The sequence below is a fragment of the Etheostoma spectabile genome, chromosome 2, assembly GCF_008692095.1.
Source record: "Etheostoma spectabile isolate EspeVRDwgs_2016 chromosome 2, UIUC_Espe_1.0, whole genome shotgun sequence".
NCBI lineage: Eukaryota > Metazoa > Chordata > Actinopteri > Perciformes > Percidae > Etheostoma > Etheostoma spectabile.
The window spans coordinates 3,368,166-3,379,650 of record NC_045734.1 but is presented as its reverse complement, the minus strand read 5'-3'; the positions used below and the strand labels follow the sequence as shown (position 1 = coordinate 3,379,650).

Genomic DNA, 11,485 nt, shown 5'->3' with positions numbered 1-11,485 from the left:
GGGGCTTGAAAAGGCAAAAGAATAAGTGAAGTAGTATGCAAATCCTACCTTTCATTTACCCTGACTTTTATATGAAAAAGAGCCGGGGAATGAAATATATTATTCTGTCACAACAGCTCTGAAAATAAATAAATAAAATAAAGCACAACTCCTCAAGGGAATCAGGACCCAGTTGTCTGTCAGCGTGTAAAAGTTTGAGTTTAGCAGATTACAAAAAAAAGGAAACACAGAGACAGGAAGTAGAAGTTAAGGAAGTAGGACTTACAGGAAAGTGGGGAAGAGTTATCTGGCCATTGATCTTGACACTCCGATGCATCTCTCGCTGGAGTTGCTTCTTAGTGCCCACCTTATATGGAGGAATCCCATCTCTGTAAAAAAACAAAAGATATCACATTAAAAAAAGAGCCAAAGACCACTCAAATGACCTTTATTTACAATTAATTTGGTCTATTATATAGCCAACTAACTAGTGGATGTTATTTTTCATAATTTACTGCAACGCATCATGCTGGTCACAACACCTCCACACCAACTGTTGGTGCATTAGCGCCATTAGCCAATCTTTGAGGACAAAGAGCTCTTAGGAGGCAGTTCATTATTGAAGTGACCGACACAACACCACCCGGTAACCACCCACTGGGCACATTACAGCTAAATCAAAAGGCCAGAGAGCCCTTGAAGCCAAGGCAACAAAAACACACAACAAAACAAACCAGGACAATGGTAAAGATATGCTAAACATCCCACTGTGGGCTTCAAAAGAAGAGCCCCACCGATAAGATTACATCAGTCCTTGTCAACTCAGACAGTGATTGTTTAAAAAGCAGTCAAATTAGCGCTGAACTCAGTAACTGGTTGGAGACGGAAACTACAACAGCCTAGCAAACGCTGCTTAAGTGCTGCTGGCTTTGTAGCTCTGATATATTAATATGAAAATAGAGCTAGAAATACCAGTAGTCTCCGGACAATTAAGCATTTATTCTGGGAATCTTATTCTCCATTTTTCATTCTGTGTCTTCTAGCTTTTCCAGTCAGCTGCCACTTAAGCTGGGCCAATTATCTTGGCCGTTTTGGCTGCTCAGAAGTGTCTGACCTAGCCCAAACGCTACTTTTTCTGCTGCCTCTTTGAAATCTCACACTCATGCACATATGCACCCGCTGCCATCTTCGTTTGGCAAGCGCTGTGCTGTGAGCCTCTGATCTCAGCAACATCAAAAGGCTGGTTTGTAAGATAAGGTAATGTTTGAAGTTGGTGCAGCAGCATTCCCCAGCGTCCAAGTAAATCCATAAATAAGATATAAGCAGAAAGAGAAAAAAAAATCCCCCCCACCCTCCAAATCCTCCTTTTCTTGTTCTTTATCTGGGAAATGAGATTCAAATTTGCAGTGTGCCTTTTAACCACTGTAAAAGGACACACTAATCAAATTGTTCCCTCAAATGGGAGAGGAAGAAGCTGCATTTTTATTCCAGTCGGTTAGGGGTTGGACAGGAGAGTTCGCTGTGTCAAAGACCTTGGTGAGAACTATTCAAAGAATTTGACTTTGACGCAGTTAAACAAGGAATCTATTATTTCTTCTTTATCTCCTTAAACGAGTTATGAATGTCATTTCAGAGTGACGTTGTCAAGAAGGATCCGATAATGGAGCCAAGCTGCCAATATCACCCGTGTTGCAGCAAGCTTCTTGTAAGTCGGGCCTACTACCAAAATCAATGCTACACAAACTGTACCCTTGAGACTACAAGCCATCATCCCTCAAGGCGCAGGAAGAAACACAGGAAACTCTTCAAAAGTAAAACTCAACAGCCCAGAGGAGCTTGTGCGCTAACAAGGACCTCAAACTTATTCGGCAAAACATCATTCCCGCACAAAGCTTGCAACTTTCCTATCACTAAGTTTTGTTTTTATCAATCCAAACTATCTGCCCCCTAGCTAACCATGTGGGGGCTTTGTCCAGGTTGGGGAAGAGAAAACAGCCGTGGACTCTTTCATGGTTTCATGGGCCCTTACTTTATGGGGATCTCCTATTCAGTTGTGCAAGTCATTTTCAAAGCAGCCAGCCACCCTCTTATCCCCCTAAGCTCCCCTCACCTAACAATAGGCTGAAAGCGATTCAGTTAAGCCCTTTATACTCCATGCACTTTATTTTCTCACTCCCTTGCACTTTGAGCCAACCACTCCTGCTATTGGCTCTGGAGGGTGGAGGAGAGAAGCAGTGGAGGGTTGGGTGGGTGAGGCGATTTTTTGGGGGTGCCCTAGTCTGGCCATGGGGGAGTTCCTCATGCCGTGTCCCAAGGTTTAGAAATGAGTAACCCCTGTGAAAGCCTCACAGACACATGATCTCAGCACGCCGCAGAGGCCAGTGGCAGGAAACCGACCCACCATGTGAGTAAGCCTCCTTTCATTTGGTGCCAACATTTTTCAATGAGTTTGTCTTGAGGCCCGAATGGCCATTTCCCTCCCCCTCTCCCCCAGCTCTTCAAAGGGAAAAAGCGATTAGATAATATGAAAAAAACAAGTCTGTTGTGGCAGAAGGGTGGGTGGGATGGATACATTTCAACTTCGAGGAAAATGAGGCAACGCCCCCACCCACATCAAGACGTTCTCATTTTTTTTTCACCCTTTACTCCAGCTTGCAACGCATCAGAGTAAACTTCAAAAAGGTCCTCAGACATAATGACTTTCCCAGAGTTATCTCCCTGGAGGCCACAGTAACAACTACACATTAATAGAATTACCTAGAGTCAATGATAGAGGATAATTAAAATACATTAGGGCCATTATTTAGCGACAGTGCCGTACCCTGGCTTCAAGAAGCGCTGAGTCTGTTGGAACACCACGCCAAATATTTTTCTTCACATCACAAGACTTTTTCCAGGAAAGGTGTTAACTGAACCCTGATCCAGGCACGTTTAGATACTATGGTAACAATACAATTCAGAGCTTTGGCCAGGATCAAGGGAATGGAACTAAGACGTTTGAAGTTGCCACATTATCTGGGTTGAAATAAAACTGACCAATCTATTTTTTTTATTTCAATAAAACACTAAAACCACTTACACACTACTGTCTGTCATGGACATGGAATCATCTGTCGTAGCATCACTGGAGATCTCGCTGTCATTGGCACTGGTGGCAGGGGCAAAAATGTAGCCAGAGTTGACAAAGTAGGGGCTGGCAGGCTCTCCTCGCTGGTGGGACCTGTGAAAGACCCAGGAAGAAATTTGCCATGTTTTAATGTGATGTCCCTCTAGGAAGTGAAGTTAAGACAGTGAAGAGATGTGACAGCTGGGTAAAGCCTACATGCTCTGTATTTCCTTTGATATTAATTTCATCAAATTTGAAAAGCAAAGGTGACGGCTTGCAGTTTGTTTTGTTGACATTTTCTTTAGGTTTCTGTAATTAGAGTCACTTTCATGAGCCAGAGGAGTGGGGCCAGAGGAGTGTGACAACAATATTAGTGATGGAGATATGGGTTCTCTTTCATGTCCCTCCTACCTAACATACAGGGGTTGTGTGTTTTGGGGACTGAGGGGTGATGGTTGGAGTGGGTGAAGTGAGCAGCCCTTCTGTGTGTGAATGAACTACAGCATTTCCATTCTTTTTCTCTCTTGCGCTATCTCCACACCCTTTTGTTTGGGCCAGGCCCATATACCCATGCACTTTCACACTCTGAAACTCCACTCTCTCTTTTCTTGGAGTGTTTTCTCCTCCATGCTCTCCCACTCCTATCTCTCTCTATCATCCAGTCTGTGGCCCCTTCTGTACCCATTCTCCCCTGTTTTCCTTTCTAAAGTCTCTCTTTCTGTCTCTCTCCTGCTGTGTTGCATTCCTGTTTCAGTAGTGAAGGGGGTGGACAAGGAAGAGGGAGGGAAGAAGAGGAAGGGGGAACTTGAGCTTTAGGGAGGGAGAGAGGAAAAGGGGGAAGGAGGGCCCCTTTCTTTATGAGAATGCCTTCTGCCGGGAGTGCTGAGAGGAGAACCCCAGCATGACTAAAGCCGTAGGCCCCAAGCACAAACCTGACCTTTGGAAGGTCCGCGCAAAGAGTCAGGTATTTAGCACAGCTGGGCTCTCTGCACACCCCCCCCCCCTCTTTCTCCATCTCTTTTCTTTCTTTCATGATCCCCTCCTTCCTGTCTTTCCCCCCTTCTCCCCTACTCTTGTCTCTCCCTTTCTCTCTCCCAACCATGCTTAGTCTCTGTCAGACAGATTTTTGTTTTCAAAAAGGGGAGATAAAAGTGCTGGATAGAAAAGAAAGAGGAAGGAAAACACTGAGACACACACACACACACAATCTATGGCAAACTGGGATTGGTGGTTGAAGCTGCGGAACTAAGCTGAGGATGTTTTGTTGTTGTGTTTTTCTAACACTTTGGAGTTGAGTGTTGGGAGGTTGTTTTTTTTTAAAATAAGGGGGAAAAAAGGAATTTGTGCAGTGGCAAAATTAGTTCCACATGTTTGAGATGGAAATTGGTTGACCTAAAGAGATGGAGAGGGGCAGGGGAAATGGGGAGAGAGTGGGTGACACAGGGGAAAGAGAGGGGGCTCTCTCCCTCCCGATTTTCTTTTAGTGAAAAACAAGAATGCAGGGGATCACACCAGAAAACCAGGAGATGTCCACATGTCAACAAACCTTTCGCTTATTGGTTCCTAACTCCACATGGGCCCTTTCAAGCAAATGAGTAACTGTGCTGTGATGTTATCTGACATATTTTCACATAAAGGATAAATTACCCAAGTGAGTGTTTAAGTTGAGTTATTAGAATCTTTACACTGTTATTAAAAATCCTGCAAAACCATTTTGAATTTCTAGTCTCACTAAAATATGTAGATACCTTGAGAAGGAACGTATGGATTATCTACAAATTGGACTTTTCTACCAAAGTATCAAGACATTGGCCAACCTTTAAGTAACAATTGGGTCCAGATGTGAGGACAAAGTAGTTGAGTGAAAAACTTTTTAAGCGCCCTTTGATGCAGGCTCAAGCATAAAATCCAGTTTTCAAAACGGTTCCTGGCTTGAAAAGATTTCAGCTGTTGGACAACAACGTGTGGGACGAGCTCTTGAGATAAAAGCCCGAACGCTTTCCACAAACAGCTCGGCTTTCATCTCTGACCAAGAGAACAATATCTCCGTTTGGCATTCGACTGGCTGCTAAAGTTCTCTTAACTCTGTATTGGCATTTCTTTGGGTTAGGGGGATTTTGGGACCATAGTTTTTACAATAACTTTATGGTTTAAGGGTAGAACAAAAGACAAAACACAGCATAACTTTTACAATAGCATCATACTGTCATGTAGCTGTAACAGACATGAGGCGTGGTGTCTGAATTTGTGCCTGAACCAGAGGAACGGTTTCAAAGCACAGGAAACGTGGGCAAGCCAGCAGAGGGCTGCCTGCAAGACACCATTTACTTAAAAGGAAGGCTCAGATCCATTGATGTTTTGTACCCACCCCGTCCCTCCACCCCTCCAATCCCTTGACTAACTGCAAGGCAGGAGGGCACAAATATGCAGGCATGTTCCTCTGAGACTCTTTGATCAAGCGCCCATATTCACTGTAGTTTAACTAATGAAGAAATAGTGATCAGAAGGAAAGTAAGCACTACTAATAACAAAAATAATGACATGCACTAAGATGTAATACCACAGCCATGCATGCTCCAGGTGAGCGCTGCTCTTACCTGCAACTATTCTCCAGCACTTCAGCGGCTGTCCGGATGGTAGCGGTAGCCCTCAGGGTTTTCGCAGACAGTCCAACCACAGACCCTAACGTTTTTGCCTTCAGGTCATTACAAGTCCACTCCTCTTCCTCCATTAGAGGAGGAAGGTATCCGCACATTAGCTTGAGACTGCCGAGACCACCGTGGTTCATGTATGCCGCGTTTTCGCAGCCCGTGCGCACGTATTCGAGGTATATGTCAGAGGTCAAAAACATCTGGTATGCATTCTCTTCCATGTTGGACTGAATTTCCGTCTGTGCCTGGTCAAACATGGCAGAGTCTATTTGTTGTTTCTTAATACTATCCCTTATGAAGGTCTTGGTGGCGGGTTTCAGCTGCTTGGCGACAATGCTGTTGTTCTCGATGTACCGCTTGAAAATAACTTTGGCAACTCGCAGCGTTTTGGTATCCTTTAAGTCCATCTGCCTGAAGCCGTTGCAGGCGAACCAAAAGTCCAAAGTGTCCACGCAATTCTCCCGTTCCAAAAAGGTTCTAAAGAGGTGAGCGCCGTCTTGGTCGCCCAAGAGAAAATGCAGAGACTTTGTCCACCGGACTAAGGGCGAATCCGGGGACGCGCTGCCCTCTGGCTCCCCGAGTCCATCCTCGTTCCTCCGCGGTGTGGAGCCGGGAGGCGCTGCGGGAGTATCTTTAACATTGCTCTGGGCTCTCATTTTGGCAGATCTGCTGGGGTTGAAGCATGGCGCCTCTCCCTCCTCCCCCGGTACCGGAGGACGAGGAGCATCTTCTCGGAAGCTACTGCTGATGTGCTCCGTAAGCGCCCTGCTCATGGCTCCAGCTCCGGTTGCAGTGTGAGAGTGCCTCCGCTGAGCTCCAGCCTAATCCTCCTCACTCTCTAAAAGCAGCGGGGGAGCTTCTCGGCTCCTCTTCACTCTGAAACACAAAGTATTGATCTAATCAAAGCCAGATCCTGCTGAACTTCAAAGAAAGACATCAAGTAAACAGTCCCTTTCAAAAACCTCGCCGGGTTCACAGAGAAAGGAAATATGAAAGCCTCTTTTCGTTTCATTTATCTATTTATAATCTAAATGAGAGATCAACTGCAGCCTACATTCTCAACGTGCACTGATCTGTCACATCAAAACACATTTTTACAAGAGTAATCATCTCACACAGCCTCGCTCTTCACCAAAACCGTATTCTCACAACTGTGGCTTACATGTGTTTCACTAACGAGTCCATGTCACAGGCTTCAACTCCAATTAATTTCCAATCTGTTTCGGACGACAGTACAGTAACCCTGTCTGCATCACACACACACACAAACTCGTTTCCACTCGGAGCCCACACTTGTCCTCACTAACCCAGAATGTTACAGAGTGGAAATGCATCTGATCTGCTCCACAATGACCTTAAACGTTGTAATGTACGAGGGGTAAAATGCCCCGCGGGAAAAGCCAATCGCTCATGCGTAAATGTAAGCGATCGATCGATCTTACTATCTGCCCAATAAGGCTATTACGGGACATTATTAAAGCCATATAGCCCGTGTAACGTGTCTTAACTAGCTTCACGGCAAGAAAGGCTCCATCTATTTGGAGTAAAACCTGAATAATTGTACTCGGAGCCACAGCGCCAGATCTAAAAGAGACTTTACCTTAAACGATACGCAGCTAAAACGACATAAACTGAGTGGTTGGCTGTTACAAATGCAACATAATAATGCATTCGGTCTCAACAGGCAGTGTAACTCTACAGCATAATATCCCCAATTCTAAAATCCAATGGCTGAAGGCTGAATAAACGTGTTAAACATACCATCGCAGAGCAGATCCAATCAGAGTAAAACCCCGTTAAAAAGTTGAAAGATTAGGCTTCTCCATTTGTAGCAAAGCCTAATACAGTCCAAAACTCTCCAATCAGTAATCCAGCACAAAAAGGCGACGACGGACTATGTGAAGCCTGCGCCGTGGCACATGTGTCCTATCTCTCGGCAAAACAAGCGCTGTATAGTTGGATGTACCCTGTCCCGTTCAACAACTGACCTCAGAGTAGGCAGGCTCAGTCCCTATGTAGATCACTGGGGGTGTCAAAATCTGGAGGAGGTAAAAGAGGAGGTGGGTGGAGGGGAGGGGGGCTCCTATTGAAGAATACATCCCACTTTTTTCCCAGCTAGAAGACGCACCACCCGACAAATATTCGGTTTTTATCCGACACACACACACACACACACACACACACACACACACACACACACACACACACACACACACACACACACACACACACATAAGCTTCTTATCTATCTCACCGTATTTCTCGCCCACAAACAAGAAACACAGCCCGCATTTCTCAACTTCAAAGCTCAGCAGCAGCACATCAAAGCGGCCAAGAGAGGGGGCCTGTGGAACAGCTTTCCTACAACTTACCATCCATGTACCCGTGCAGCCTCCCTTTCTCAAAACGTGAAAGTAAAGTAGTCCAACAGCCTGGGCCTGCAAACTGCTTCGGCGTAGTTCTGTGTCCTGTAATGTCCTTTCACTTTGGGCAATTTGAATGCAGCTGCGAATAAAAGAGAGACGCGTTTTGCCCTCGACTTTTCTCCCCAGGTAGTGTTTCAAGAAGTCATGGCAGGCGGTTGAAATCCTCCGTGCTGTTTCTAAACCAACTGGGCTGAAGGTTTAACTGTGGACTTCAAAGGAACGAACCGCTGGCCTGGTCCCGGAAGATTTATAAAAAAGAATACAGCGTCTGATCTTCGCAGCGACCGATGAAAAAAAACACCAAATGAATGAATAAACTAGAATAACGATAGAGGAACAGTTTTTCGAGAGCACACCCATGCACTTAGATGTTCATAAATGTTTAATAAACTTTTCTAGACAGGGAAATGATTTACATGTATGCCAGGACCTTATCAAAGACAGGCAATCTAGAGCCAACTCCCCGGGGCTTTGGAGCGTCAGAAGTAAGTGATCTTCCGCGCCAATAGCGTTATGCTTACAGTTCGTCTGTTACTACACAAAGTTTCAACAGCAACACAAAGCAAACAAAAGCGATACGTTTGTTGCCTGTGGCCACTTCAAGTGACGGGGGAGTTTAGTGAGTTCACCTAGCTAAGGAGAAGCCATTATGATAGGGTGTACTATACTTAGTTCTTTGTGGTATGTGGCCTGTTGAACAGCAACATATGTATTTCTAATTTCTACATTGTTTCACAATGTCAAGGAGTTTGGGCGCATTATTCTTATGTAATTCCAGTAATATTCTCTCTTAATTACAGAATGACCAGAGTAAGGGGAGTGACAGTACATCATGTGTGGTTAAACATAATTTTACAATTTCCACAATGTATTTAAAACATATTTTCTAAGTTGTAGCACTGATTTGGTAACACTATAGAGTGAAATTGTCAAATAATTTACATATTAGTCACAGGCTTTTAACCACAAAGATGTCAACCTAACACACTTGCCAGTTCCACATTCAGGGAAAATGGCACAGCATGACATTTTGACTGAAATTGGACAGAGAGCAAAGGCAGTCTTTTTCGTCTTTTAATTCACATGACTTCCCTAATGTCATTGTGACAGAATCTTAAAGAGTGGGTTAGACAGTGATCCAATCCCATGGTACTTCAAAGGCTATATTGTCCCTTTGATGTTGAAAATCAACTTTAAGGGAGAATATAATTATATAAGTCAGACGATTCAAATTCACAAAACTCTCATGATGGTACAGGACAAGGAAACTAATGAAATCCAACTTCCCTGAGTTGCTCAAGTGGCGATTAATTCATGTTGAGTTATACATCGAGAAACACGCATTCCGTGTAGCAGTTCCCATGTGGCTTTACGACTGAGTCAGCATCTTTGTCCATTTCTCCACATCTTTACCCTCGGCCACATGGTTTAGGGTGACATGTAATCGCATCCCGCTCATCCAGCATGAATTGGCACTGTAAAAAGGTCCACTGACCAGAATTATTTTCAATTCAGATGCTCAATACTTTCTCACGGCATCCTGCAGCCAACTGGTACATTTTTAGTTCTGACACATGTTGCTGAGTAATTCTAACATGCTCCAGCTTTCTTAAAAATATGCACAATAGCGAGCCTTTCTTGTTTTCTCGGTAGAGCAGAGGAGTCTGGTTGATTACATTGACATCCCGCCAACCACTTCCTGCGTGCCATAAGCTTGTCTGATGATTGAGTCCAGCTTATTTTAAATATAATCTTTTCAAGAAATGTTCACAGCAAGGCTTTACCACAAAGTACGGCCTCTTTCTCTGTCTGTCTGCCCGTGTCTGTTTGTGTGCACATGTATGCATGTGTATGACAGTGTGAATATGAAGAGGTCATTCATAGCCACTGTTTATACTGGAGGGCTGTGTAAAACAAACATTGCTGCCACAAATCCAAACAATCCAGCGCCCAAAATGCACATAAAGCTTCCAACGGTTCGCAATGGGGAAATGCCCGCTGCCTGCGAGATGGAACACAAAATGACAAAATGGGTCAGCAGCGTTGGCATCGTGGCGTTCAAGGGGCACTTAGCTGATCAGCGAGGACACATTAAAGCCATGAAATATGTAGCCATGCTGTTATCTGCGCACTAACTTCTTTAAAGTCAGCTTTAAAAGGAGAATTGAGATACAGAGGGGTTAGAAAAAAAGTAATTTTTAAAGTGCCGGACAATCTTAAAAGTGGGATATTTCACATGCGGAATTAGATGTTATCCTTGCTCAAATTAAATTAGGCTGCACATATCACTGCAAGGGCCTAACATTTTTTATTTTTTATTTTTTTGCTGACAGGCAGGAGTCTTCGGTCATGCTTTGCTCAGTTTGCTTTTAGACTATGTTTACATAATCGGACATTTCAAACTCTCCAAAAAAATAACATTGTGCAGGTCAGTTTTCAGAAAAGTGTTAATGTACACGTACCCGTCAATGCCGTCAAGAGCATGCCAAACCTGTAGGTGGCAGCGTAACGAGAAGCTCAAGCCCACGTTAGCCAATCAGAACCCCGGAAATAGCAATAACAGTAACGAATCAACTCCTCTCTCTTCTCTTCCTCACTTCCTCGGCTGCCTAAACCTCCGTTTGTCTCAGTTTACATACTAACATACAAACAAAGATTTCAAAAATCTCCACTCTGGCCGGAGGTTTTACAAAGACTCAAAGTGCACAAGCGATGGGAAACGTCTCAATTTTTGCTAATAACCATGTACATGTAAACAGGGCCTTAATAAAGATCAATGCATTTCTACAAACAAAACTGTTGCGATCGCCAAATAAGGAGCTACTAGAAAGTGTCATGAGACGCTAAACCCATGAGACCACACCTGTTGACCCTTGAATGCCCACTCTTGTGTTTAGCAGTGACAAAAGAGAGAGGGTGCTGTAAAGTAGCCCCAAAAAGCCCCCTTTTTGATGTCGACCCTGCCCTGACCCCTTTGTTGGGGCCCAAACTATTTCACAGGAAGATCCAAACGCTTTAAAAGCCCAATACAGGACGAGAGGGCTGCCACTGACTTGCTAGAAGCCCCAATAAAACATGGTGACCTGGAGGCTAATTGAGAGCTTGTGGTTGGAGAAGAAATTAAAGGCATCTGGTGTGTCACAACAGATTGGAAATGAAGCTCCTCTTTAATTATAGCTTTAAAGGCCCAGAGAAAGTATGCATTCACTACTGTCGGTACAGGTGTCACATCAGGATACATGGAGACAGAGGACTTTAATTATAGTTTTGTGTAGGATTGGTTTGTTGAAAAAAAAATCCTTTCTTTCTTTCTTTCTTTCTTT

At 44.1% G+C, this 11,485-nt stretch overlaps 1 protein-coding gene across 4 annotated transcripts in view; it reads right to left on the bottom strand.

Moving 5' to 3' along the window:
- LOC116702032 (axin-2) overlaps positions 1–8,376 on the bottom strand; it is a 16,831-nt gene extending 8,455 nt beyond the window's left edge. The window contains exons 1-4 of one of the 4 annotated variants that reach the window (XM_032536100.1): positions 8,109–8,376; positions 5,683–6,612; positions 3,059–3,199; positions 266–368 (exon numbers count right to left, since the gene is read on the bottom strand). In XM_032536100.1, the coding sequence (XP_032391991.1) occupies positions 266–368; positions 3,059–3,199; positions 5,683–6,509 (1,071 nt within the window). In that variant the 5' untranslated portion in view covers positions 6,510–6,612; positions 8,109–8,376. Of the gene's footprint in view, positions 1–265; positions 369–3,058; positions 3,200–5,682; positions 6,613–7,497; positions 7,750–8,108 lie in introns of those variants that run through there. The other 3 variants (XM_032536096.1, XM_032536105.1, XM_032536114.1) reach the window with 3 other exon arrangements.
- Positions 8,377–11,485: the final 3,109 nt, after the last annotated feature.